General features: G+C 41.9%; 1 protein-coding gene across 2 annotated transcripts in view; it reads right to left on the bottom strand.

The window, feature by feature from the left end:
- The window catches only part of LOC121278694 (MDM2 binding protein), an 83,620-nt gene that overhangs the window by 30,459 nt on the left and 27,916 nt on the right, over positions 1-25,245 (bottom strand). For both annotated transcript variants that reach the window (XR_005943262.1, XM_041189047.1), the window contains exons 12-15: positions 21,280-21,450; positions 14,265-14,378; positions 9,749-9,913; positions 590-683 (exon numbers count right to left, since the gene is read on the bottom strand). Coding sequence is in view for 1 of the 2 variants with exons in the window: in XM_041189047.1 (XP_041044981.1) it covers positions 590-683; positions 9,749-9,913; positions 14,265-14,378; positions 21,280-21,450 (544 nt within the window). In the remaining variant the exon portion in view is untranslated. The remainder of the gene's footprint in view (positions 1-589; positions 684-9,748; positions 9,914-14,264; positions 14,379-21,279; positions 21,451-25,245) is intronic.

Genomic DNA, 25,245 nt, shown 5'->3' with positions numbered 1-25,245 from the left:
TTCCAGTGAAGCCCAATGCAAACTGGAGGAATAGCACCTCATCTTCCGATTAGACACTTTACAGCCTTCTGGACTTAATATTGCGTTCAACAACTTCAGACCGTGCACTCTCTCCTCCATTTTGATCTTTTAAAAATTTTTTCCTACCCCCCTCCCCCTACAGGGCCATCTGTAACCTGTTCTTATGCTTTGCTTTCACAGAGCACTGACCCTTGTTCTGCTATTAACACATTCTATCTTATCTTTATGCCACTCTTAGCACCTCCTTTAATCTTTAACACTACCATTAACACTCCTCTGTCAAATCTCTCCTGAGCTCCCACCTATCCCTGACTCTTCCATTTTGCTCCACTTGCTCTCCCCTTCAACATTTCTACCTCTCTTCAGTTCTGACGAGGAGTCATACGGACTCGAAACATTGACTCTGTTTCTCTCTCCACAGATGTTGCCAGACCTGCTCAGTTTTTCAAGCATTTTCTGTCTTTATTTCAGGTTTCCAGCACCTGCAGTATTTTGCTTTTATTTTAAAGTTTTGAACAAGGCTGGTGTCTCTCAAATTGAATGACAAAATACAATAAACATATTTTACCTGGATTTCTGTCTGATTCTTTCAAGATTTTCATAGTTTTGAAGAACACTCCTCTCAGGCCACTGTGAAGGGCTTAGGGTTGAGACATCAATTTCTAGGTAAACAAAAGTTTGAACTGAAATAGTCACACAATGCATAATTTCCTTAAACAGAACCAGATGTGTGTGCGCGCGCACTGTATTTAAAGGGGAAGAAAAGTCGATTAGAATACTTCTGGTTCAAAGTGTTCCCCTTTTCGATCACTTAAAACAAACCTGCAATTTAGCATTTAACGAAAAATCATTGACTGGCGGTGGTTTGGGGGGGGGGGGGGGGGGTGCGTAGGGGGAATCTTATGAGACTACCAGATGGACTCCAGCAGTTTAACAAGGTGGCTCATTAGCACCTTTTCAAGGGCCATTAGGGATGGGGCAACAAATGATGGCTTTGCCATTGACGCCTACATCCCATGAAAGAATTTTTTAAAAAAAATGCAAGGTAGGGAGGGAATTAGGAAAGGTCGCTGCATTCTCATCTTGCCAGAGGTGGATTCACAATGGAAGCAGCTGCCCACTTGGCAGTGGCAGGTAGCCAATAATCACCAATTGCAAGGTTAAGTAGTGGACTGGGAGGATTCTGCTGGGAACTTCTCAAAGGAGGAACACTGAGCTCAGTAGCTCAGAGGAGGCAGCTTCCCAGTGCCAGGCGGCCACTGGAGTTGGAAGCCCCATGGCCCAATGGTGGGGCTGCGGGCAGGAAAAGCCACACCCAAGGCCCAGACAAACTCACAGGAGGGCATTTTTCCATAAGAGGGTGCTACCAGCTTAGGCCCTCATCATTTTTAATTTTGTTGCGCAGCTCCAAGGCACCCTTCTCACCCTCCTTGCTGTCTGAGCAGTGTCCACCTCTTCCATCGGGCCTTCCAAAGTTGTGGGCCCTCTGGTTGAACCAGCAGCCTCAGGATGCGACCCGCATTTGTCACCAGTGGAAGAATATGTAAGATTAACTGTTTCTCGCTCCACAGGCATTGCCTCCTGAAATGAGTGTTTTCCAGCGTTTTGTGTTTTATTTCAGATTTCCAGTATTTTGCTTTAGTCCATTTAATATCAACAGGGATGTAATCAAGTATGTCACTTATAATGGAAACAGATAAAGTGCAGGGGGTTGGGGGTGGTGGACTCCATGGGCAATCGGCACTATAGGCTGGACCGTCAAGGTGCTGCATACACGTTGGCCATGGCTAGGATCGTACAGGAACTCTGATTTTAGAATCAGTGGCTTATTTTGCACTGAAGGCTCAAAAAAGGTTTTTAAAATGCCATTAAAAAAAAGACACTGCCACCTTCCTCTGCAGAATCTGCTGGTAAATTCAACCATGGTCCCAGTGGCTGGTCTTTTCAGCTGCCCTTGTGCAGCCTTGCTACAGCTGGCTCCCAAGCTTTTTCTTGTCTGACACCCAAAAAGTGCAGCGGGCAACGAAAAATTACAGGCACTTCCTAATTGCCTGCTGCACCTGCACGTTAGCTTTCAGTGACTTATGAACAAGGACACCCAGGGCACTTTGGACATCAACACTTCCCAATCTCTCACTATTTAAGAAATATTCTGCATTTCTGTTTTTCCTGTGAAAGTAGATAACTTCACATTTTCCCATATTATATTCCATCTGCTCTGTTCTTGCCCACTCACTCAGCTTGTCCAAATCCCCCTGAAGCTTTCTTGCATCCTCCTCCCAACTTTCATTCCCACCAAGTTTTGTATCATCAGCAAATTTGGAAAAATTACATTTGTTGGTTCTAATAGTGCCAACACAGGTGTATTGCTGTGAATCCCAGATTGGCTTTGCAGCAAACGACACGAGATACAACTTCAAATCAGCCCGAATGGCACCCTGCATATACCCAACCTGTGCAAACCATGCTACAGCTTAGTAATGTCTTTCCTATAAAACAAAAGAAACATTAAAGATTTTCTGGTAATTCTATTTTGCCCATTATTTCAAAATCCTTGCCCTCAAATACAAATCTCTCTCTAGTTTTATCCCATGCTACCTCTACAACCTTCTCTAGCAATCTCTGCTCTTCTGAATATCCCTTCCTGTGCATCCCTTCCATCCCAGTCCCCCTTTTTGCATAGCCTTCAGCAATCAAATTCCTGCACGCTTTCTGAAGCCTTTTTTTTGGTACTTCATCTTACCCCAGTCTAAAGGGCCTCAGAACCTAGTTCTTCAACCTTCCTTCTGGTCATCTGCCCTAATACTCTTCCCAAATCCTGCTGATAATGAGCGTCAACTCGCAGACACTTCCTCCTGCTTCTCCCTGGACCATGACCCCACCACTGAACATCAAGCCATTGTTTCCAGGACTGTCACTGACCTCATCTCCTCTGGGGATCTCCCTCCCACAGCTTCCAACCTGATAGTCGCCCAAACTCGGACAGCCCGCTTCTATGTCCTACCCAAAATCCACAAACAGAACTGCCCCAGTAGACCGATCATCTCAGCTTGCTCCTGCCCCACAGAACTCATTTCTCGTTATCTTGACTCCATTCTCTCTCCCCTTGTCCAGTCCCTTCTCACCTACATCCGTGATTCCTCTGACACCTTATGTCACATCAACAATTTCCAGTTCCCTGGCCCCAACCGCTTCCTCTTCACCATGGACGTCCAATCCCTCTACACCTCCATCCCCCACCAGGATGGTCTGAGGGCCCTTAGCTTCTTCCTCGAACAGAGGCCCGAACAATCCCCATCCACCACTACTCTCCTCCGTCTGGCTGAACTTGTTCTCACGCTGAACAATTTCTCCTTCAACTCCTCTCACTTCCTCCAAATAAAAGGTGTGGCTATGGGTACCCGCATGGGCCCCAGCTATGCCTGTCTCTTTATGGGGTATGTGGAACATTCCTTGTTGCAGTCCTACTCCGGCCCCCTCCCACAACTCTTTCTCCGGTACATCGATGATTACTTCGGTGCCGCTTCATGCTCTTGTCGGGACTTGGAAAAATTTATTAATTTTGCTTCCAATCTCCACCCCTCCATCATTTTCACGTGGTCCATCTCTGACACTTCCCTTCCCTTCCTTGACCTCTCTGTCTCAATCTCTGGTGATAGACTGTCCACCAATATCCATTACAAACCCACCGACTCCCACAGCTATCTCGACTACAGCTCCTCACACCCCGCTTCCTGTAAAGACTCCATCCCATTCTCTCAGTTCCTTCGCCTCCGTCGCATCTGTTCCGATGATGCTACATTCAAAAACAGTTCCTCTGACATGTCCTCCTTCTTCCTTAACCGAGGTTTTCCACCCACGGTCGTTGACAGGGCCCTCAACCGTGTCCGGCCTATCTCCCGCGCATCCGCCCTCACGCCTTCTCCTCCCTCCCAGAAACATGATAGGGTCCCCCTTGTCCTCACTTATCACCCCACCAGCCCCCGCATTCAAAGGATCATCCTCCGCCATTTCCGCCAACTCCAGCATGATGCCACCACCAAACACATCTTCCCTTCACCCCCCTTATCGGCATTCCGTAGGGATCGCTCCCTCCGGGACACCCTGGTCCACTCCTCCATCATCCCCTACTCCTCAACCCCCTCCTATGGCACCACCCCATGCCCACGCAAAAGATGCAACACCTGCCCCTTCACTTCCTCTCTCCTCACCGTCCAAGGACCCAAACACTCCTTTCAAGTGAAGCAGCATTTCACTTGCATTTCCCCCAACTTAGTCTATTGCATTCGTTGCTCCCAATGTGGTCTCCTCTACATTGGAGAGACCAAACGTAAACTGGGCGACCACTTTGCAGAACACCTGCGGTCTGTCCGCAAGAATGACCCAAACCTCCCTGTCGCTTGCCATTTTAACACTCCACCCTGCTCTCTTGCCCACATATCTGTCCTTGGCTTGCTGCATTGTTCCAGTGAAGCCCAATGCAAACTGGAGGAACAACACCTCATCTTCCGATTAGGGACTTTACAGCCTTCCGGACTGAATATTGAATTCAACAATTTTAGGTCGTGAGCTCCCTCCCCCATCCCCACCCCCTTTCTGTTTCCCCCTTCCTTTTTTTTTTCCAATAAATTATAAAGATTTTCCTTTTCCCACCTATTTCCATTATAAAAAAAAACCCCCACTAGAGCTATACCTTGAGTGCCCTACCATCCATTCTTAATTAACACATTCGTTTAGATAATATCACCAACTTTAACTTTAACACCTATGTGTTCTATTGTACTATTGTTGTTGACATCTTTTGATGATCTGCTTCTATCACTGCTTGTTTGTCCCTACAACCACACCCCCACCCCCCCTACCTCTCTGTCTCTCTATCTCTCCGCCCCCCACACACACACCTTAAACCAGCTTATATTTCAACTCTTTCTTGGACTCGAACTCAAGTTCTGTCGAAGGGTCATGAGGACTTGAAACGTCAACTCTTTTCTTCTCCGCCGATGCTGCCAGACCTGCTGAGTTTTTCCAGGTAATTCTGTTTTTGTTTTTGATTTCCAGCATCTGCAGTTTTTTTGTTTTTACCTGCTGATAATGTGCTACCCATAGATTTTCCTTCCGCTTTAAGCAAGCAAAACTTTACTGCCTATGCTATACGACTATGCACCATGGTGTTGGTGGGTCTGTTATCTTACTAACATTGCTTCAATTTAATGAACTGTTGAAACAAAAAGTTCTGTTTGAATTTGAAACGAATGACCGACTGATTGAAGTAAGCCTACAAAATGTCAGTAATTATATAAATTTTACAACCAGCACTTTCTAGTTTGGTTGAAAGTGGTACTGTATTTTAACAGGTGCAATTGAATGCATCGATGACATTTTTTTAAAAAGGTAATTACAGTATTTGGCAGCCAGCTTAAAATAAATTCTAATGGGGTTATGATTTGGAATGGAGAAAGGGAAGAGGGAAAAGGTATAAACTGTCAAAACTCCATTCAGTATCAACTCTTAAAAAGATCGTTTTCATTTAAGCTGCTTCTTCCACAGACAAAGGTGGCATATTTCCACAGTACTTTTTTGAGAATTTGGCAGCCGCTTAATGCTTAAGTTGTGTCTAGCCACTGTCAGTTGACAAGGTCAGTTCACACTCCAAGCATTAATGAAAGAGAAAATACTGACATGTAGCAAAACAAGGCTCTGTGAATAACTCTGAAAAGTTACTTCTTGCTGCTCGGGAATTTTCCTCAGAGTGTAGATCTGAGATCTGCAGCAGTACTTGCTAAAGGTGAGGGGGTAAGAGTATGAGACGTTTGAGCATGTTGAGAATTCAATGGGTGGGGGGTGGGGAAAGGTGGTATCAGCACTGAATAATAACATAGTAACACAAGTCAGGTACAGTGTGTGTCAAATGTAGGACAATATAATTATATAGTTTCTACAGCTGCTATTATCTTAGAATTAAGCTGCCAAATCAATGAATCATTGAAAGCTTACGTCACAGAGAGAGGCTGCTTGGCCCATTGTGCATGCGCTGGCTGAAAATCGAGCCACCCAGCCTAATCTCACCTTCCAACATTTGGTCCATAGCCCTGCTGGTTACGGCACTTCAGGTGCATATTTTAAATGAATTGAGGGTTTCTGCCTCTCCTACCCTATCAGTCAGAGTTCCAGACCCCTACCATCCTCTGGATGTAAAAGTTGCTCTTGATCTCTCCTCTAATCCTTCTACCAAGCACTTTAAATCTATGCGCCGCCGCCACCCGCCCCCCCCCCCCCCCCAACCCCCCCCCCACCCCCCCGCCAAGTCACTGACCTCTCGCTAAAGTAAATAGGCCCTTCCATCCACTCTATCCAGGCCCCTTACAACTTTGCACATCTCAACCAAATCTCTCCTCAGCCTCCTCTGTTCCAAGCAGAACTACCCCAGCGTATCCAATCTTTCCTCAGCTGCAATTTTCCAGTCCTGGCAACATCCTTTCTAAATCTCCTCTTGACCCACTCTAGGGCAGTTACAACCTTTCTGTATCGTGACGACCAGAACCGCACACCGTACTCGGTTGTGACCTAACGAGCGTTTTAGATAGTCCCAGCTCTTACATTCCATGTCGTGGCTAATAAGTAAAAGGATTCCACCTTATTGGCCTGTCTTGCCACCTTCAGGGATCTGTGGACATTCCTCGACACTGCTCATTATCCTCCTATTTATTCCGTATTCCTTTGCCTGGTTTAATTTCCTCACATGCATCACCTCAAACTTCTCTGGGTTGAATTCCATTTGTCACTTCTCTGCCCACGTGACCAGTCCATTGATATCTTCCTGCGATCTACAGCTATCGTTCTTGCCATCAACCACGCAGCCAATTTCTGTGCCATTTACAAACTTCTTGATCATTCCCCCATATTTACGTCCATATCCTTAATGTATACCCCACACAGCAGGGGGCTTAGTACTGAGCTTTGTGGAACTCCACTGGAAACAGCCTTCCAGTCGTAAAAACATCCATTAACCATTACCCTTTGTTTCCTGCCACTAAGGTAATTTTGTAAAAAAAAATATATAAACACAAAAAACTGCGGATGCTGGAAATCCAAAACAAAAACAGAATTACCTGGAAAAACTCAGCAGGTCTGGCAGCATCGGCGGAGAAGAAAAGAGTTGACGTTTCGAGTCCTCATGAGTTCTGTTGAAGGGTCACGAGGACTCGAAACGTCAACTCTTTTCTTCTCCGCCGATGCTGCCAGACCTGCTGAGTTTTTCAAGGTAATTTTGTATCCAGCTTGCTACATTCCCCTGGATCCCACGGGCTTTTAATTTTTTTTTTAAACCAGTTTGCCAAGTGGGACCTTGTCAAAAGTCTTGCTATAATCCATGTAGACCACATCGACCACATCAACCGCACCACCCTTACCAATTCTCCATGTTACTTACTCAAAAAATTCCAATTAGACCTTCTCTTAACAAATCCATTAATTCTCCTTGATTAATCCGTGCCTTTCTTACTGACAGTTCATCCTGTTTCTGGCTTAGCCAGCAACGCCCATTTCCGGTAAATGAATAATTTTTAAAAATAGATTCCAATAATTTGCCCACCGCTGAGGTCAGACTGACTGGCCTGTAATCATTCGGTTTAACTCTCGTTCCCTTTTTAAATGAAGGTACAATGTTAGCAGACTTCCAATCCTGCAGCAACACACTTGTATGTCCAGTGAGGATTGGAAAACGATGGCCAGACCGTCTGCTATTTCCTTCCTGGCTTCCTTTAACGGCCTGGGGTACGTTCCATCCAGCCCTGGCGATTTATCCAATTCCTGTCTCCCGATATTCATCACATCCAATACTTCACACTTCCCCTCCTCCTTAGCTACAATGTCTGCATTGTCCCCCTCTTTTGTGAAGACAGATGTCAAGAACAATACCCACATTCTCCACCTCCGCACACAGGTTACCTTTTTGATCTTTTATGGGCCCTGTTCTTTCCTTAGTTATCCTCTTACTCTTAATGTATTGATAAAACATTTTTGGGTTCTCCCTGACTTTGCTTGCCTATATCCTTTCATGGTCTCTCGGTTTTCCTAATTTCTTTTTTGATTTCACCACTCCACTTTCTATATTCCTATGTTTTGCTGGAACTTAAGATTGCTTTATGTTGTGGTTTTCTGATTGATGTGAAATATATCGCAATTCTCAAAACTCACGTGCCATATCATTTTGCCATGTACCCCTGGGTCCTTCTTTGATCAATCTGACTTCTCTTCGAAGGGTGACATGGTTTTAATCATTGTAGTTTCCCCTGATATCTTCCACCCTTATTTTTCTTTCATTCTTAATTTGCAATTTTGCTGTTCCTCAACTGTTTTTTGTATGTAATCCAGCCATTTCTAGTTGTTTTTTTTAAAAAAATATGTAAATAGCTTTTAAAACTCCTTTGCTTTCTCTCACTACTTTTCCGGCCTTGTCTAACTAAATACTCTGGCTACATTGGACTCCTTCATTGCAACGTCTCCTTAAAAGTAACATCGTTTCTGTTCACTGGTAAAACGGGGAAATCTAGCTTCCTGAAACTCGCGTCCATTCTGCTGTTTTCAGTATCTTTCCTCAAAGCAGTGGACTTGATTTTATAGGAATCCCCCAAGGCTGAAGGCTGCCAATTGTTTAATCGCTTAGAATTTCTCGCACGTTTGCTGAACTCCAGGGGCAGGATTTTTCTCTTCATCGGGCGGGTGGGAGGGCCCGGGAGCAGCCGCGAAACGGACCTGCCACTCGCGAATGGGCCCCGGCTGCAAATTCACGCTGGCTGGCCAATTAATGGCCAGCGTGAAAGGCGCGCTGAGACGCCCAGTGCTGCCGGGGTGGGGGTGGGAGGAGGGAGAGCACGGAAGTCTGCGCGTGCGCCGGGGGTGGGGGGGGGAGTGCGCCACTGATAGTTCCCTGAGGGCACAGGTCTGCCTCAGGGAGCTGAAGAATTGGACACTGAGCAAAAAAGATTTTAAAGATGAAATAAACATGTCCCCACGTGACTTAGTCACATGAAGAGGGACATGTTTGAAATGAAGGCAAAATTTAAAAAATTTTAAAAAAATAATTTTTAAAAAAAAAAACTGGTTTTATATTTGCCTTTGCCATTGAAAACCTCATCCCGCCCTTGGATGAGGTTTTGTTAAAAATGCACAGGCCGCCTGACCTATTCGCCCACCCATCAACCAAACAGTTGAGCGGGCAGTGAAAAATATGAATTAATTACTTGTTTAAGGGCCTTAGTGGGCCTCTTAATTGTCGGCAGGCCCGCCGACTGGAGGATCGCGAGAGTGCGTGATGATGTCAGGTCACCGGTCTAACGTCTTAGCGGGTGAATTTACACCCAATCAGGTCGGGTGCATGACCATCCAATGAACGTAAAATCCTGCCCTAGGTCTAAACAGTCTTGGTACTTTATTTCACTTCTTGCCACAAGCAGTGTGCTCTCATTAACTTCATCCTTTCATTCTCTTCTTTATCGTAATCCTTACACTATCCAGTTAATTGCAGGCAAGTTCTAAAGATATAAATCATATGCATTTTTAAATGGCATTAGAAGCTTCGAAAATCAATTAATGATGGAATGGAGGCATCAGAAATTTCATTATTTGTGCAATTCAAATCTCCAGGAAAGAGCATAGAGTCATAATGTATGTGCAATTTTACATTTTATTTTAAAAAGGCTTAATTTCGACACAATATATAACTCACCAGCATGTTTAACAGCTTCCTCTTGTTTCTGACATACATTGTCCAGAGTGATGCTTGGCAGGTCCCTGCTATACTGCCTGAAGTACTGCTCTCTCGCCAAGGTTAACAATGCCTTCAATTCATTGACTGGAATTAGTGATGTGTTTTTATCCATCTGCCTGCTTTCTGCAGAAATAAAATAAAGCAAAGGGTAACTATAAAACATTCATCACGTTTCAATGGACGTAAACAATTTGTCGATGTAAAGCAAAGTTTCTCTTGCCTCGGTTTTGAGAGTTGGAGCTGCATGTAAATATTTCACATAATACAATGCACCAAATTCTTTAATCATAGTGCCGTTTACCCACAATATTCCACGGTTGGTCAATAAAATTGGAAGTAACAGCCATATTGTAAATCCATATACCAGGAGTATAGTATTATGTTAGTCTGGTAATCTTTAAATCACACTGCATCAACAGTAGCAACTTCATGACATTTAATTAAGCTCCAATAAATTATGTAGGATATTTGAAACATAGCTTAAAGCCAAAATTATATTAGGCTGGTCAACAGCAAAAATTACTCTCGGTCTCAATGTCAGCTGAGAGCACCCTGATATACAGATGCATTTAAATTCTATTTAACCCCACTAATGTTGAAAATGTTGAAGCATTATTCATTGTAAAATTTCATATCAGTCAGAATTCACAATGTTAACAGCCTGGAATTTGAGATCACCAGTGACTCGAATGTGCTTACTGCTGCGCTGGAAGAAAGTTGCCCACACAGATCTAGTGATCTTTGGCACGGATTTCCCCTTTCCAAAAAGAAGTTTAAATCTGCTACCAAGTCAAATGAATCTCCAGGCGTGCTGCAGCAATGATATCGGCAAGTGGGTAAGCAGCCAATCACATTGAAGCATTCTCACAGACAGCAAACTAAGAAGTTTAAAAGCACTTCATTTTTAACTTAAATTTTCAGATAGCAAAATAAATGATTACAATTAGATTAAAACAGAAGCAAAAATAATAAGCCTGAAACATTTTAAAAACTTTGAAAGTTTTGTCCTAATGGAGAAATCTGACATTCCACAAATATTATATAAAATTAGCTTTTGAGGGTTAATGAGGTGATTAGTAGTAATAGAGGTTTGTACGCCATCTAAAACCCCAGTTACGTCTCATTCTACAAAGTATAACTTTTCCAAGGGGTTCACAGTAAGACTAACAGCATAAGAGCGAAACGTCTCATCAATTTAATTGATTTCTGTTGATTGCAATCTGAGGAACCTCAACAGGACACCCTCTTGAGATGTGTAGAATCACTAGCAGGAAATTTCCGGATTAAGACATTATTACTGCACATGCGTGGACTCCAAAAGTCGCTGCCAGTTTCTGGTGGAATAATGATGGTGAAAGCTGACAGTTTGGCCGTCATCACCATCGCCAAAGTACAGGCCAATAATAAAAACAGAAACAGAAATACCTGGAAAAACTCAGCAGGTCTGGCAGCATCGGCAGAGAAGAGCACAGTTTACGTTTCGAGTTCTCATGAGGACTTGAAACGTCAACTGTACTCTTCTCCGCCAATGCTGCCAGACCTGCTGAGTTTTTCCAGGTATTTCTGTTTCTGTTTTTGTTTTGGATTTCAAGCATCCGCAGTTTTTTGTTTTTATACAGGCCAATAATGTCCAATTCCACGCATTTCCAAATTGGTCAACGGCATACAAAAAAAATTAACTCCTTAAACATCCCTGAATGTATCTGCAATTTCAATCATGACAAACCATGTAGTGGAGCACGGGCAAGGTGCAGTATTTCCATTTTTACATCACAAAAGCTTATGATAAAAAAATGCAGGGGATTTACCCTCAATTCTTAGAGAAAATGCAGCTTTTTTTTTACATATATTTTGCTCCTTTCAGATATTAAAAATTGTTAAAAAAAAATACTGGATCCAAGAAACAGAGGAACACAAGTAGGTCATCCATTTCATCAAGACTGTTGCTCCATCAAATTAGATCATTCATGCACCTTGACTCCATATCCCTTAAAACCATTGGAAAACTAAAATCTATCACAGATTTTAAAATTATTCATTGAGCTAGCATCTACTGTTCTTTGTGGGAGAGCACTCTTTTGGTTATCACATGTCCATGCCTCACTGTCAGGAAGAGATCTTAATGTATATAATGTTATTGGAAATTATTTTTTTTAAATAGAGGTTTAGCCTGTGTGTGTGTTAATTGGATTAAAACCTGGGTGCTTCAATGTATGAGTATGAGTAGCTATGAGATGTAAACAGGTCGAGGGTACTTTTGCATTTTGTTGAATAGAGCATTCAGGAGTGGGAGTGAAATCTTGCACCAAGCAATGTTTATATTACTAATAAAATTGGTACCATGAAAGGGGTTTTATCGTTAGAAGAGGTGGAGCTGAAAAGGCCTGGTGATACAATGAGAATTTGCATTCAAAGGAAAGGCTAGGTATAACCTGAGAGGAGTTCATGTGTGCAGGTCAGAGGCATGTAATATCAAAGCAGCTGTAAGCCTACAACTGTCTGCAAAGGAACAAAATTGAAAGGAACCTCATTTTGAATTCCTAAGGTGAAAATGCTTTGTCCGGTCAAGTCAGTTGGTTATTGTTGCCTTAGCGGAGATTAATTTGAGAATTTGTTAAAAGTTATGGTAGTAGCAATTTGTAGCTATACTTTGTTGTAAATTATTAAATGGAGGTGGACTGTGATCAGGAATTAAATCGAAGCAACAAGGAACACCTGCATGCAAACAACAGCAGACAACACACACGCAGTGCGCACTTTAAACTGCAGGAAATACTTCAAGGACACCTTCCTTTTTTAAAAAACTTTATTTGGGCGTTTTTTCTTTTTGTTTCTCTGGCATCTTCTAAACATGACTTCTATTTTTTATTGTTAAAACAGTGGATAAGAGAACATTTGGACCCGCAATGGGTGAACTGGTTTACAAAGACTTTTGTGCGGATAAGTGAATTCGCGAAAGAGGAAGTCGCGGATGGTGGGATTTACTGCATATCCTTTCTGAGGTGTAGTGGCCAGAACTGTACACGCTACTCAAGATGTGGGCTAACCAGGGCTTTGCATAGCTGTAGTAAAATTTTCTCCCCTTTATATTCTAACTGTCTAATTCTAATTTTTCGCGTTCTTTTAGACTTTTTGATTATTTTTTGTACCTGATCACTACATTTCAGTGATCATTGTACATGGACCCCAATGTTCCCAGCTTTTCTCACCCATTTAAAAATACTCGGATCTACCATTTTTTTTGTCCAAAACGGACTTACCTGAATTGAAATAAAGACAGAAGACACTGGAAAAACTCAGCAGATCTGACAGCATCTGTGGAAAGAGAAACAGAGATAACATTGAGTCGAGATGACTCTTCTTCAGAGTCATACGGACTTGAAACGTTAACTCTTTCCCTCTCCACAAATGCTGCCACGTCTGCTGAGTTTTTCCAGCATTTTCTGTTATTTCAGATTTCCAGCATCCACAGTATCTTACTTCTCCCTGCACTGAAATTCATTTGCCAGTTTTGTCCACTTACTTAATCTCTCAATGTCTCTTTTGTAATGTTATGCTCTCATCAACCCCAAGTTACTATTCCACAAATCTTTATATCATCAGTAAACTTGGACATGTGGATATTATGTCATCTAAGTCATTAATAAATACAGTGAATAGTTGAGGCTCCAGCACAGATCCTTGTGGACACTACTAGCCAATTCAAGTGTGCAACCCATTATCCTTACTCTCTGGTTTCTACCACCTAACCTAGCTCCTAACCAAGTGAATAATTTGCCTTCAGTTCCATGAGCTTTATTTTAGCTAACAGTTTCCTTTGTGGGACTTTATAAATAGAGGCATAGCGTACAAAAGCAAAGTATTTATGCAAAGCCTTTATAAATCATTGGTTAGGTCTCAGCTGGAGTACTGCGGCCAATTCTGAGATGAGAATTGCTCAAACGAACCAGGGTTCAGGGACTTCAGTTATCTAAGGAGACTGGGTAAGCTGGGCTTGTTCTCCTTGGAGCAGAGAAGGTGAAGGGGAGATTTAATAGAGGTGTTCTAAATTATGAAGGGTTTATATAGAGTAATTAAGGAGAGACTGTTTCCTCTGGCAGGTGGGTCAGTAACCAGAGGGTGCAGATTTAAGGTAATGGGGAGGGGAGATGAGATTTTTGTCAATATAGTGATTTATTGTCTGGATTGCACAGGCTGAAATAAAAGATAACAGATTCAATAGTAAATTTCAAAAGGGAAAATTATAAATACTTGAACAGGAAAAAAATTGCAGTGCAATGGATAAAGGTTGAAGGGCTAACCAGATCTCTTTTAGAAGCTGGAACAGACACGATAGGCTGAATGGCTTCCCTTCTACTGCATGATTCTAAAACTGGACCCAACCTTAACACACATCTAATGATCGATTATGTACACAACATCATGCCAGATATAGTCACAACTGTTTGCTAGATGTTTACACGACAAGACTTACTTAGAAACTCTCTTAAAGCAAGTGTTTGAACTTGGGCCAGCGTCTTCTCCCTATGTACAAGTTGGTTTCCAGTAAAATAAGGCACTGCCCCGAGAAGCTCTGCAACATCACACTCTGCAGATGAAAACATGGATTAGTACACACAGTAACTCTCAGAAGCATGTTCTATTTCAGCACCTTTGCCTTTTACCATTAAATCAATTAATTTATTCTATTAATTAGTTCACATAACGAATTGAGGATTGTATTGGAACTTATGCAGAGAACAACTTAAAAAGGAACCCCCACACATTAAAGTTTAAATTAAAGTTTATTGTTGATTCACTTTTTATGAACAGCTTGATGACTAACATATATGTGTTTGTAATTTTGGGCAGTAGATCACAGAAATTTACTGAAAATAGCAAAAGGTTAGCAAACATTCAAGAGTTGACGTTTTTAGATTTTCCCAGAAGTTTTAAAAAATAAATATGCTTCCTTCACTGTCGCTGGATCAAAATCCTGGAATTCCCTACTTAACAGCACTGTGGATGTATCTTCACTATAGGGACTGCAGCGGCTCATCACCACCTTCCCAATGTCAGGAGGAAAACAACAATTTATACTGTATGTGAAAAGAGTGCTGATTGGTTGGCAAGTGCTGTTGCCATGACGAATGCACCAATGATGGTGACTGACAGTTAACTGCCAAGCATCGTTTGAAACTTAAACCAGGCATTACCCTGAGGAATGAGTCAGCAAAAGGCTGTCACTTATTTTGTTTAGTTGAAACAGACACAATGCACGTACACGTTCTATCTGCATAGAAGAGGGCCTTGTGTGTCAACATATGTAGCTTGCAGTGCATGCAAATGTGCCATATCGCAAGCCTGACCGACAATCTTAAATTGGTTGTGTGTAATTCTTAGCATACTGAAGATTATTTAGCAAATTTGTCTAATCGCAGAATCACATCTAATAAGTTTTGCAAGCATGGGTTGGTTGGGTACAGTCTGTACCCTGCCCGTTGCGAACAGTGACTTGGACATGCTGTTTGATGAGATCCGCCAGTCTTTGGGCCCTATGGCCTACGTACCTAGCATCACACTGGCACTGAAATTCAAATATCACATTATTCACGCGTGAGATAAGCAGAATGTCTTTTTGGCTTAATGGCAGAATCCCGTCAGTGGTGAATACCACTCGTGTTGCTACTGCACAGTAGCAGCATGAAACAGCTAGCTTCACCTGTTGCTCAAATTTTTGAGACACCTTGCCCTTCCAGGGTAATCTGAGGTATACCGGGCACTTTTCAGGGCCAAAATTGGTATTCAAGTTGTATTCACCACTAACGGGATGCTGCCTATCACACAACTGAGTAATGTGGTATATGAATTTCAGTGCCAGTGTGATGCTGGGTATGTAGACTGTACGTCCCAAAGACTGGTGGATCATATCAAACTGCATGTCCCATCCACTGTTCGCAATGGGCAAGGTACAGATTGTACCCAACCAGCCCTTGCTTGCAAAACTCAAAACACAGTGTCCAACATTAGATGTGATTCCACAATAGGACAACATTTGCTAAATAACCCTCAGTGTGCAAAGAATTACACTGACAAACAATTTAAGATTGTCAGTCAGGCTTGCAATGTGGCTCATTTGCATGTACTGGAAGCCACATGTATTAATAGCAGGGCCCTGTTCATTGCAGACAGAAAGAACATGTACACACATTGCACCTGTTCGAGCTAAACAAAATAAGTGACAGTCTTTCGCTGAATCATTCCTCAGGGCAATGCCTTGACCAATCAGGCTCAAGCTGCCTGGTTTAAATTTCAAACAATGCTTGGCAGTTAACTGTCAGTCATCATCAGTGGTGCATTCTCCATGGCAATGCCACTTGCCAACCATTCAGCATTCTCTTCACATACAGTATAACTTGCTGTTTTCCCCATCATATTGGTATTCTTGCGTGTGTCCTGATGAGTACAAGAGGAAAAACTTAGACTTGTCTCTTTTCTCAGCAATACTCAGGTTCTGTGCTACCTAACGACTAGAAGCATATTAAGTTATCTTAAGGACACAAACCCTTAGCTCATAAATTATGACTAAAAATTAACATCCCCCTGGTTTCAAAGTACGCAAGATGAACCATTAAGTGTGTTTCAACAGCATAAAATATTGATCCCATTAAGAGTCAGTAATGGGGTCACAAAAACTGACCCTGTATCCCTAGACTAGGTAGAGGTAAAAAGAAATGCCAAGGGTAAATGCTCTAAATTGCAATCTATAAATACAAGTAACTGGGTGCCCAGTGAGGACAGTCTCAACTGTAATGACCTCCATAATCAAATAACACTCACTGTCCAATCTCTCAGTGAGGAATGGACGCTTGGGTGAAGTAAAGGAGAATCTGGGGGACTATATGTCAATGAGAGTCAGAGCCTTCGGGAGTGGGCAACTACTTGAGTGAATGCAGCGTTAAAAAAGAAGATTGAATAGGTAGTTTTACAAATGAACGTCATCTGTAAATCATTGCCACAGGGTAAAAAGTTGACAAGTTGTTATTTTGCCTCAAGTTTTGCAAAGCAAGAGAAACTCCCTACGCAATTCTCATCTCACTGATTCTGCAAACATCTTTTGAAACACTGACAGGTTACCTAATGATTCAGCACTGCACAAATCCAATAATCATAGTCTTTTCAGCAGCCAATGCACATGCATCATTTGACATTTTGTTAGCATGGCAGCATGCCAAGTAACTATTAACTCACTAGTCTATTATAATCCAATCATGTTCACATTCAGCTGTACGTAAATACTTTATAATCTTGGACTGTATTTTACAAATGAAAATACAAAAGCATAAACTAATAGGCTTAGTAAAATGCCAACTAGTGGGAAGCCAGTCAGTCAATGTTGTACACAATAAATGAGAATGATGTATGAAGCAGTTTAGTGCTGCATTGAAAAGATTCACTGCTGCTCTAACAACTCGCTAACAAAGAGTAAGAGCAAAATGGAAGTCCTCTGGTCTTCAAATTATGCCTTTCGAGATTAGTCAAATGCAGATATTGAAATCCAGCATTTGTTTCAGAATGCAATTCAAAGCTGAGAATTAATCCATTGAAGTGTGCATAGGGACGCGAACTGTGAGCTATTTTCTAAATAAATTACATTTCATAATCAATCAAGCACATAAAAATTAACCCTTATGCGGAGTTGAGTTAATCTCGTACTTGTACCATGTTTACATTGGGGTAAAATGGGGTTCAGCTTGTATAAAGTGGCATTAAAAAAAGAGCCAAGCATAATTGTTTAAAGCCTGATGGCAATACTGCAATTACAAGAATCTTCAGCCAGAACTGGCGAATGGATGACCCCTCTTGGCCTCCTCTGGAGGTTCCCAGTATCACAGCTGCCGGTCTTCAACCAATTCAATTCACTCCACGTGATATCAAGAAATGGCTGAAGGTACTGGATACTGCAAAGGCTATGGGCCCTGGCAATTTTCCAGCAATAGTACTGAAGACTTGCGCTCTAGAACTTGCCACGCCCCTAACCAAGCTGTACCAGTACAGCTACAACACTGGCATCACCTGGCCTAAATAGCCAAGTGGTTATGATACTGGGTTTGTAACCCCAAGATCAAGAGTTCAAATCTCACAATGACAAACTATGAAATAATGTAACTTCATCTGAAACAGATGGAAACGGGTTTGTACTCGAAAGAGTTACACGGGCTTGGCCTAAATAGCCAAGTGGTTATGGTACTGGGTTTGTAACCCCAAGATCAAGAGTTCAAATCTCACAATGGCAAACTATGTAACTTCATCTGAAACAGATGGAAACGGGTTTGTACTCAAAAGAGTTACAACACTGGCATCTACCCAGCAATGTGGAAATTGCCCAGGTTATGTCCTGTACATAAAATGCAGGATAAATCCAACCTGGTCAATTACCATCCCATCAGTCTACTCCATCATCAGTAAAGAAATGGAAGGGGTCATGAACAGTGCTATCAAGTGGCACTTGCTTAGGAGCAACCGGTTCACTGACACTCAGTTTGGATTCCGCCAGGGCCAATCAGCTCCTGACCTCATTACAGCCTTAGTTCAAACATGGACAAAAGAGCTGAACTCCAGAGGTGAGGTGAGAGTGAGTGTCCTTGACATCAAGGCAGCATCAAGGAGCCTTAGCAAAACTGGAGTCAATGGGAATCAGGGGGAAAACTCTCCACTGGTTGGAGTTCATACCTAGCACAAAGGAAGACGGTTGTGGTTGCTGGAGATCAATCATCTCAGTTCCAGGGCATCACTGCAGGAGTTCCTCAGGGTAGTGTCCTAGGCCCAACCATTTTCAGCTGCTTCATCAATGACCTTCCTTCCATCACAAGGTCAGAAGTGGGGATGTTCGCTGATGATTGCACAATGTTCAGCAATATTCATGGCTCCTTAGATACTGAAGCAGTCCATGTCCAAATGCAGCAAGACCAGCACAATATCCAGGCTGGGGCTGACAAGTGGCAAGTGACATTCTTGCCACACAGGTGCCAGGCAATGACCATCTCCAACAAGAGAGAATCTAACCATCACCCTTTTATATTCCATGGCATAACCATTGCTGCATTCCCCACTAACAACATCCTGGGAGTTATCATTGACCAGAAACTGAACTGTGGCTACAACAGCAGGTCAGAGGCTAGGAATCCTGTGGCAAGTAACTGACCTCCTGACTCCCCAAAATCTGTCCACCATCTACAAGGCACAAGTGTGATGGAATACTCTCCACTTGCCTGGTTGAGTGCAGCTCCAACAACACTCAAGATGCTCGACACCATCCAAGACAAAATAGCCCATTTGACTGTCACCCCTTCCACAAACGTTCACTCTCTCCAACACCGACACACAATGCCAGCAGGGTGTACCATCTACAAGATGCACTGCAGGAATTCACCAAAGGCTCCTTCAATAGCACCTTCCAAATCCACGACCGCTATCATTTAGAAGGCCAGGGGGCAGCAGGTTTATGGGAACACCACCCCCTGGAAGTTCCCCTCCAAGCCACACACCATCCTGACTTGGAAATATATCGCTGCTCTTTCACTGTTGCTGGCTCAAAATTCTGGAACTTCCTTCCTAACAGCACTGTGGGTGTACCTACACCACATGGACTGCAGTGGTTCAAGGTGGTGTCTCACCACCACCTTCTCAAGGGCAATTAGGGGCTGGCAATAAATGCTCGTCTAGCCAGCAATACCCACTTCCTATGAATGAATTTTTTAAAAAAGATGGTTTCACCTTTGCAATTCTTGATCCTAGCTAGGCACTTACCTTAAGAACATGTTTTAATTTGTGAATGTGTATAGCTGGGTGGGGCAATGAAAGGAACATACAATGGTTCAGATTTTGCAGTTGTAATGATGGCAAAACTCTCAGTATGTGCTCTGATTACCCTGTGAAACTGACAGCAATTTCTGGTATGCACAGATACATTTAAACAGAAATCCAGTAGCTGCTGTCAGTGATTCACTGGCTCCTCCACAGGGTGTACTGTTGAAGTGTTGCAGGCAGCAACCTTTTAGAAACCACTGAACTGATGAAAGCTTCCCCTTTTAAGCTGCAACATTGTTAAAGTCCCCCAGAGAAGTTACTTCTTATTAATAAGATGTAGCTGGGTTTTTAAACCACATACTAAATCAGAATAACTGCTGAATAACCTCTTGGCTCCAAAAAAACTAATTTTGCGTAACATCAAATTTTTATGATAAAAATTCCATTTTTTTTTCAGTGTAATAATTTTTTCAAAGATCGTTCATGACATTTCAGTTTCTAATGTGTACATCCCGATCTTAATTTCTCTCTCTGCATGTGAAGGATAACAAGTGCATTTTACTTCCTGGTTTGCTGACTGTAAGAATACTTGTGCGTGATTGGCTACTTGCTTGATGGCATCACTGTTGCTGTCTCCTTGACTGGGGTCTAGATTCAGGTGACTGTCAGCAAAGGGGAAACCCACACCTCAAAGACAGCTAGATCTTAGTGGCCAAATTTCTTTGAGGTGAGCGGCGAGTGCTAACACTTCACCCCGAAAGCAAAATCAAGGCCAATATGCTTACAATCCTCTCACTATGTCCAAAAAGATCTAATGGTTATGTTACAAGCCATGTCATGGGAAAGTGGAGCCAAATAAACAAACGTTACAATATAAAAAGGAGCCATTTTAGTTCCATTTGTACTATATTGTGATCATTCTCAAATGTCCCAGCTAATGTAGATTCTGCTGGGTTCCAAATGCATAGTGCAACTGTAAATTAGAAAGAATGGGTTGTCCATATTCAAAACTACAGAAGTACCTCAAAGTATTCATGCCCTGACGCATGAAGGGTTCAATAGAAATGCATGTTGAAAGGTACCAAGTTATCGCCAATTATTTTTTAATTGCGTAACTAAGCGTAATGCTGTTGTAAAGCTAAGGATTGACAAAAGATAGTGAGAAAAAACCCCGCTCTGGCCTGTACTGATCATCTAAGGTGGCAATACCATGTCACAAGGTTACAATGTCCTAACACAACTTCCTCCATATGGAGATTTATATTTTTCGTTTGCAATTGGAATCTTTCTGAATCAGGAACTATCAGTGCATATTACTGACATTTGTCCAGAGTAATAGCCAGCTAAGTTCAGCTTTCTTGCAGAAGATTGACATTTATCTCCTATTACGCCAACCAACTTGAGGCCAAGAGCTGGGTGTTTTGCTGCTAATTACGAAAGCAGCAAATGGCCTCCTCAAAAGCTATCCTTTGAATGTTATTTCTGTCATCCTTCCTAACAATTTCACTCCTGCTCAATATCCTTAAATTTGACATGAAATACCTTAAGGGTGGGGTGTGGTGGTGGTGGTGGGTGGGAGTGGTACTGTTTCAGTATGTTAAAAGCATGATAACAGCAAAATGCCAGGTATTGTTACATAGAATTCTCATTTAATTTGTTACTTAAAAGGAAAAAATTTTGGCTACTTGCGTCATTTTCACCTTCTTTGTCTTCAGCTCTTTCTTCCAACATCTCATTCACTATGGCGACAGCTGCGGCTCCATTTATCTGGTTGGCTGAATGAATCAGGATTCCCTTGCAGCCACCTCGATAGTTGCTTTGAACCAGCAGGTAGTAGCTGCAGATCTCTCCCTTCGTTTCAATGTCTGGAACTGGAAACAAACAAGGGTTTAAAGCATACTGAAGGTGAAAGCTATGAAAAATGCTGCCATTTAATGATGCGCTTAAAAATAAAATCACATTGGATGACAAAAGATGAAGCATAAGATTGATATCATGAACTTTGATTCATGGCTATGATGAATAATCCAACAGGCTTTATGCTATGAATGAAGTGGCTGTTTTAATTAGTGCAAGATTCCCTAATTTAGTATAAAATCAGCCACCAATGTTTGGACCAGGAGAAAGGAGAGGAATTTTCCTATATTCAGTATACCTACTACATTCACAAGAAATTACAACTATCTATACAAGGAAGTTAATTCTTCATTGTTCAGCATCCAAGTGCAAATAATGGGGAAACATTGCAAAATAGCATCGGTAAAATAACACAAGCAATTTGGGTTTGACACAAACTTAAACCTACATAAACCTGAACCTGAATCTAGAATTTTAAATGTGGGTTTAAAAAAATATAGATTGAGGCTATCAACTAATCATAGTTATTGGACGATTATCAAGATAGCTGTTTTGGGACAATTTTTTTTTGAAAAGTACATCAATCACAGAAGTTAACGTCACCCTCACCTCGTTAGCTCCTGTAGCCTGAGCAAGCCTTTCACGTTTCCAGTCCCTGCTCCCCACTCAAGTCATTTGTTCTATGGCTTTACTTAAAAAGGTTTCTGCCCCCACCAAAGATTTGGAATTGCTGTTGCTGAAAAGGTTGTAGGAGAATAAGATCATAAGACGTAGGAGCAGAAGTAGGCCATTCGGCCCAGCGAGTCTGCTCCACCATTCAATGAGATCATGGCTGACCTGATAATCCTCAACACCACTTTCCTGCCTTTTCCTCATAACCCTTGATTCTCTTACTGATTAAAAATCTGTCTATCTCAGCCTTGAATATATTTAACTACCCAGCCTCTACAGCCTGCTGCGGTAAATAATTCCACAGATTCACTACACCCTGAGATGAAATTCCTCATCTCTGTCTTAAATGGACAACCCCTTACTGAGATTATGCCCTCTGGTCCTAGACTCTCCCACAAGGGGAAACAACCTCACAGCATCTACCCTATGAAGCCCCCTAAGAATATCTGTTTCAATAAGGTCACCTCTCATTCTTCTAAGCTCCAATGAGTACAGGCCCCACCTACTCAACCTTTCCTCATAAGAAAATCCCTTCATACCCAACCTAGTGAACCTTCACTGGACTGCCTCCAATGCTAGTATATCTTTCCTTAGATAAGAGGACCTAAACTGTTCACAGTATTCCAAATGTGGTCTAATTAGTGCCTTGTATAGTTTTAGCAAGACTTCCCTATTTTTGTTCTCCATTCCCTTTGAAATAAAGGCCAATATTCCATTTATCTTCCCCATTACCTGCTAAACTTGTATGTTAGCTTTTTGGGATTCATGCACAAGGACTCTCAAACCCCTCTGTGCTGCAGCTTTCTGCAGTCTTTCTCCATTTAAATAATATTCAGCTCCTCTATTCTTCCTGCCAGAGTGCATAACCTCACAATTTTCCCACATTATATTCCATTTGCCAGGTTTTTGCCCACTCACTTAACCTGTCTATATCCCCCTGTAGACTCTGTCATCCTCACCGCTTGCCTTCCCACCTACTGTTGTGTCATCTGCAAACTTGGAGATAGTACATTTACTTCCCACATCCAAGTCATTAATATATATTGTAAATAATTGTGGTCCCAGCACTGATTGCTGGGGCACTCCGCTAGTTACAGGTTGCCAACCTAAAAATGCTCCCGTATCCCAACTCTGTCTTCTATTAGTTAGCCAATCCTCTGTGGGGTGGTTTAAAGACTACGGGGGTGGGGGGGGGGGGTTGAGTCTTCTGCTCCTTCTTCACATGGCAGGGCCCCATATTTGGTTAAGGCACCTGCCATGGGTCTCATTAACCTGTAAGTCAAAACATCTCAACTAACATCACTCAAATGGGCAGAGGATTTAAACGTTCTGTGAAGTCCTGCCCCGTGGTCCCCACAATGCTACACAGCAGAGTTCTTCTATAAATATGCTGATCTTTAGCCTAATTGCCTTCATCTGATCAGTTATTCATGACTTGTGGGCACATTTGGGGTACTTATGATACAATTACAATACACTTAGCTACGTTAGACATACAGGATTCAGGAATAGGGAAACGGTTTTTTGCTGGGTTGCTTTCTAGATGATAATAGCATCAGTAATGAAACAAACCTGAAGTAATGGGATGCAATAATTGTATCAATTAAATGTGATTATAATCAGGACTAACAGCTAAAAAATTTAAATCACTAGATTTCATCAGACTATTCTATTTTCAATTTAGAGCTTGACAGTTCTAAAACAAAATAATTAACACCAGGCTGTTATTAGGCAAATTATAGAGGATTAAGCAATTAAAAGCATTATATGTGTGTGTGCGCTTAGCAAGTAGTAAACTGCACAATGATCTATGCACTGTCAAAACTGAGCTCCTAAATAGCTTAGTGGACTACTGCATGCACGCCCACTTCACAAACTGATCTGTGCTAAGGTTGCTGATCTTGGCTGGTGCTGCAGTGACACAGTATAATTGGCCTTTGTCTTTAGGGACTATCACTGCAGTATTGTTTAGGGATTTGAAAATTACATCATTTCAGAAACTAATAGGATTACTTGATAAAAAGACAAATGAAATGAGCCACTGCTATCCTTAGATGAATCTTCTAATTGGGACTTTATGTGCAGCACATTTTATTTCAACTCCTTTACACTCACTGAATACTGTCACAGGAAAAACCAAGACTGGGGGACATAAAAACAACTAGTCTGCGCAGCCTTAGACAAGTTTCTATTAGGTACAAGTCTGCACCATAAAACTAGCCATAACATATTTTACCATTTGCCAATCCCATTCAGATACTTAAGTAGGGTCTTCAGTCAAGGTACAATGCAGAGGCATGGTAGAGCTTTACGTGATCAAGGTGGAGAATAAATATTCTAGGGTACATAATATTTAGGAAAAACAAACAGAATGGCAAAGGAGGGCTGACCCTGATGGTAAAAGATGACAAAGGACAATAGTGAGAAGGGATCTAGCCTCAGAAGGTCATGAAGTCGAATCACCATGGGTGGAAATTAGGAATAGCAAGAATCAGAAAACACTGGTGGGTGTATATAGGTCCCCTAACTGTAGTTATACCGTTGGACGGAGCATCAAACAAGAAATTATTGGAGCTTGTAACAAAGGCAATGTAATAATGGTGGGGGACTTTAATCTTCATATAGACTGGTAGAATCAAATTGGCAAGAGTGGTCTAGAAGATGTGCTTGCAGAATGTTTCACGACAGTTTCTTAGTTGTGGAAACGACCAGCGATAAAGCTATCTTAGATCGAATATTGTGTAATGTAGCAGGGTTAATTAGTAACATCAAGGTAAAAGATATTTTGGGACAATAATGATCATAATACCACTGGATTCCATGTTAAGTTTAAGGGTGACCTATTCCAATCGCAAACAAGAACCTTACACTTAAATAAAGCCAATTATATAGGTATGAGGGGAGAACTCCCTAAGGTTAATTGGGTAAATAGACTAAAGGGTATGGAGGTAAATGAACCGTGAGAAACATTTAAAGAAACAATTCAAAATTGTCAACAAAAACACATTCCATTGAAAAATGAAACTCGAGAAAGACCCGTCCATGGTTCACTCAGGAAGTTAAAGTTAGTATTACATTAAAAGAGGCTTACAATGTTGCCAAAAACATTAGCAGGTCTGATGAGTGGGAGTGTTTTA

This window comes from Carcharodon carcharias, chromosome 6, assembly GCF_017639515.1.
Source record: "Carcharodon carcharias isolate sCarCar2 chromosome 6, sCarCar2.pri, whole genome shotgun sequence".
Taxonomy (NCBI): Eukaryota; Metazoa; Chordata; class Chondrichthyes; order Lamniformes; family Lamnidae; genus Carcharodon; species Carcharodon carcharias.
This window is presented reverse-complemented; position numbering and strand designations above follow the sequence as displayed.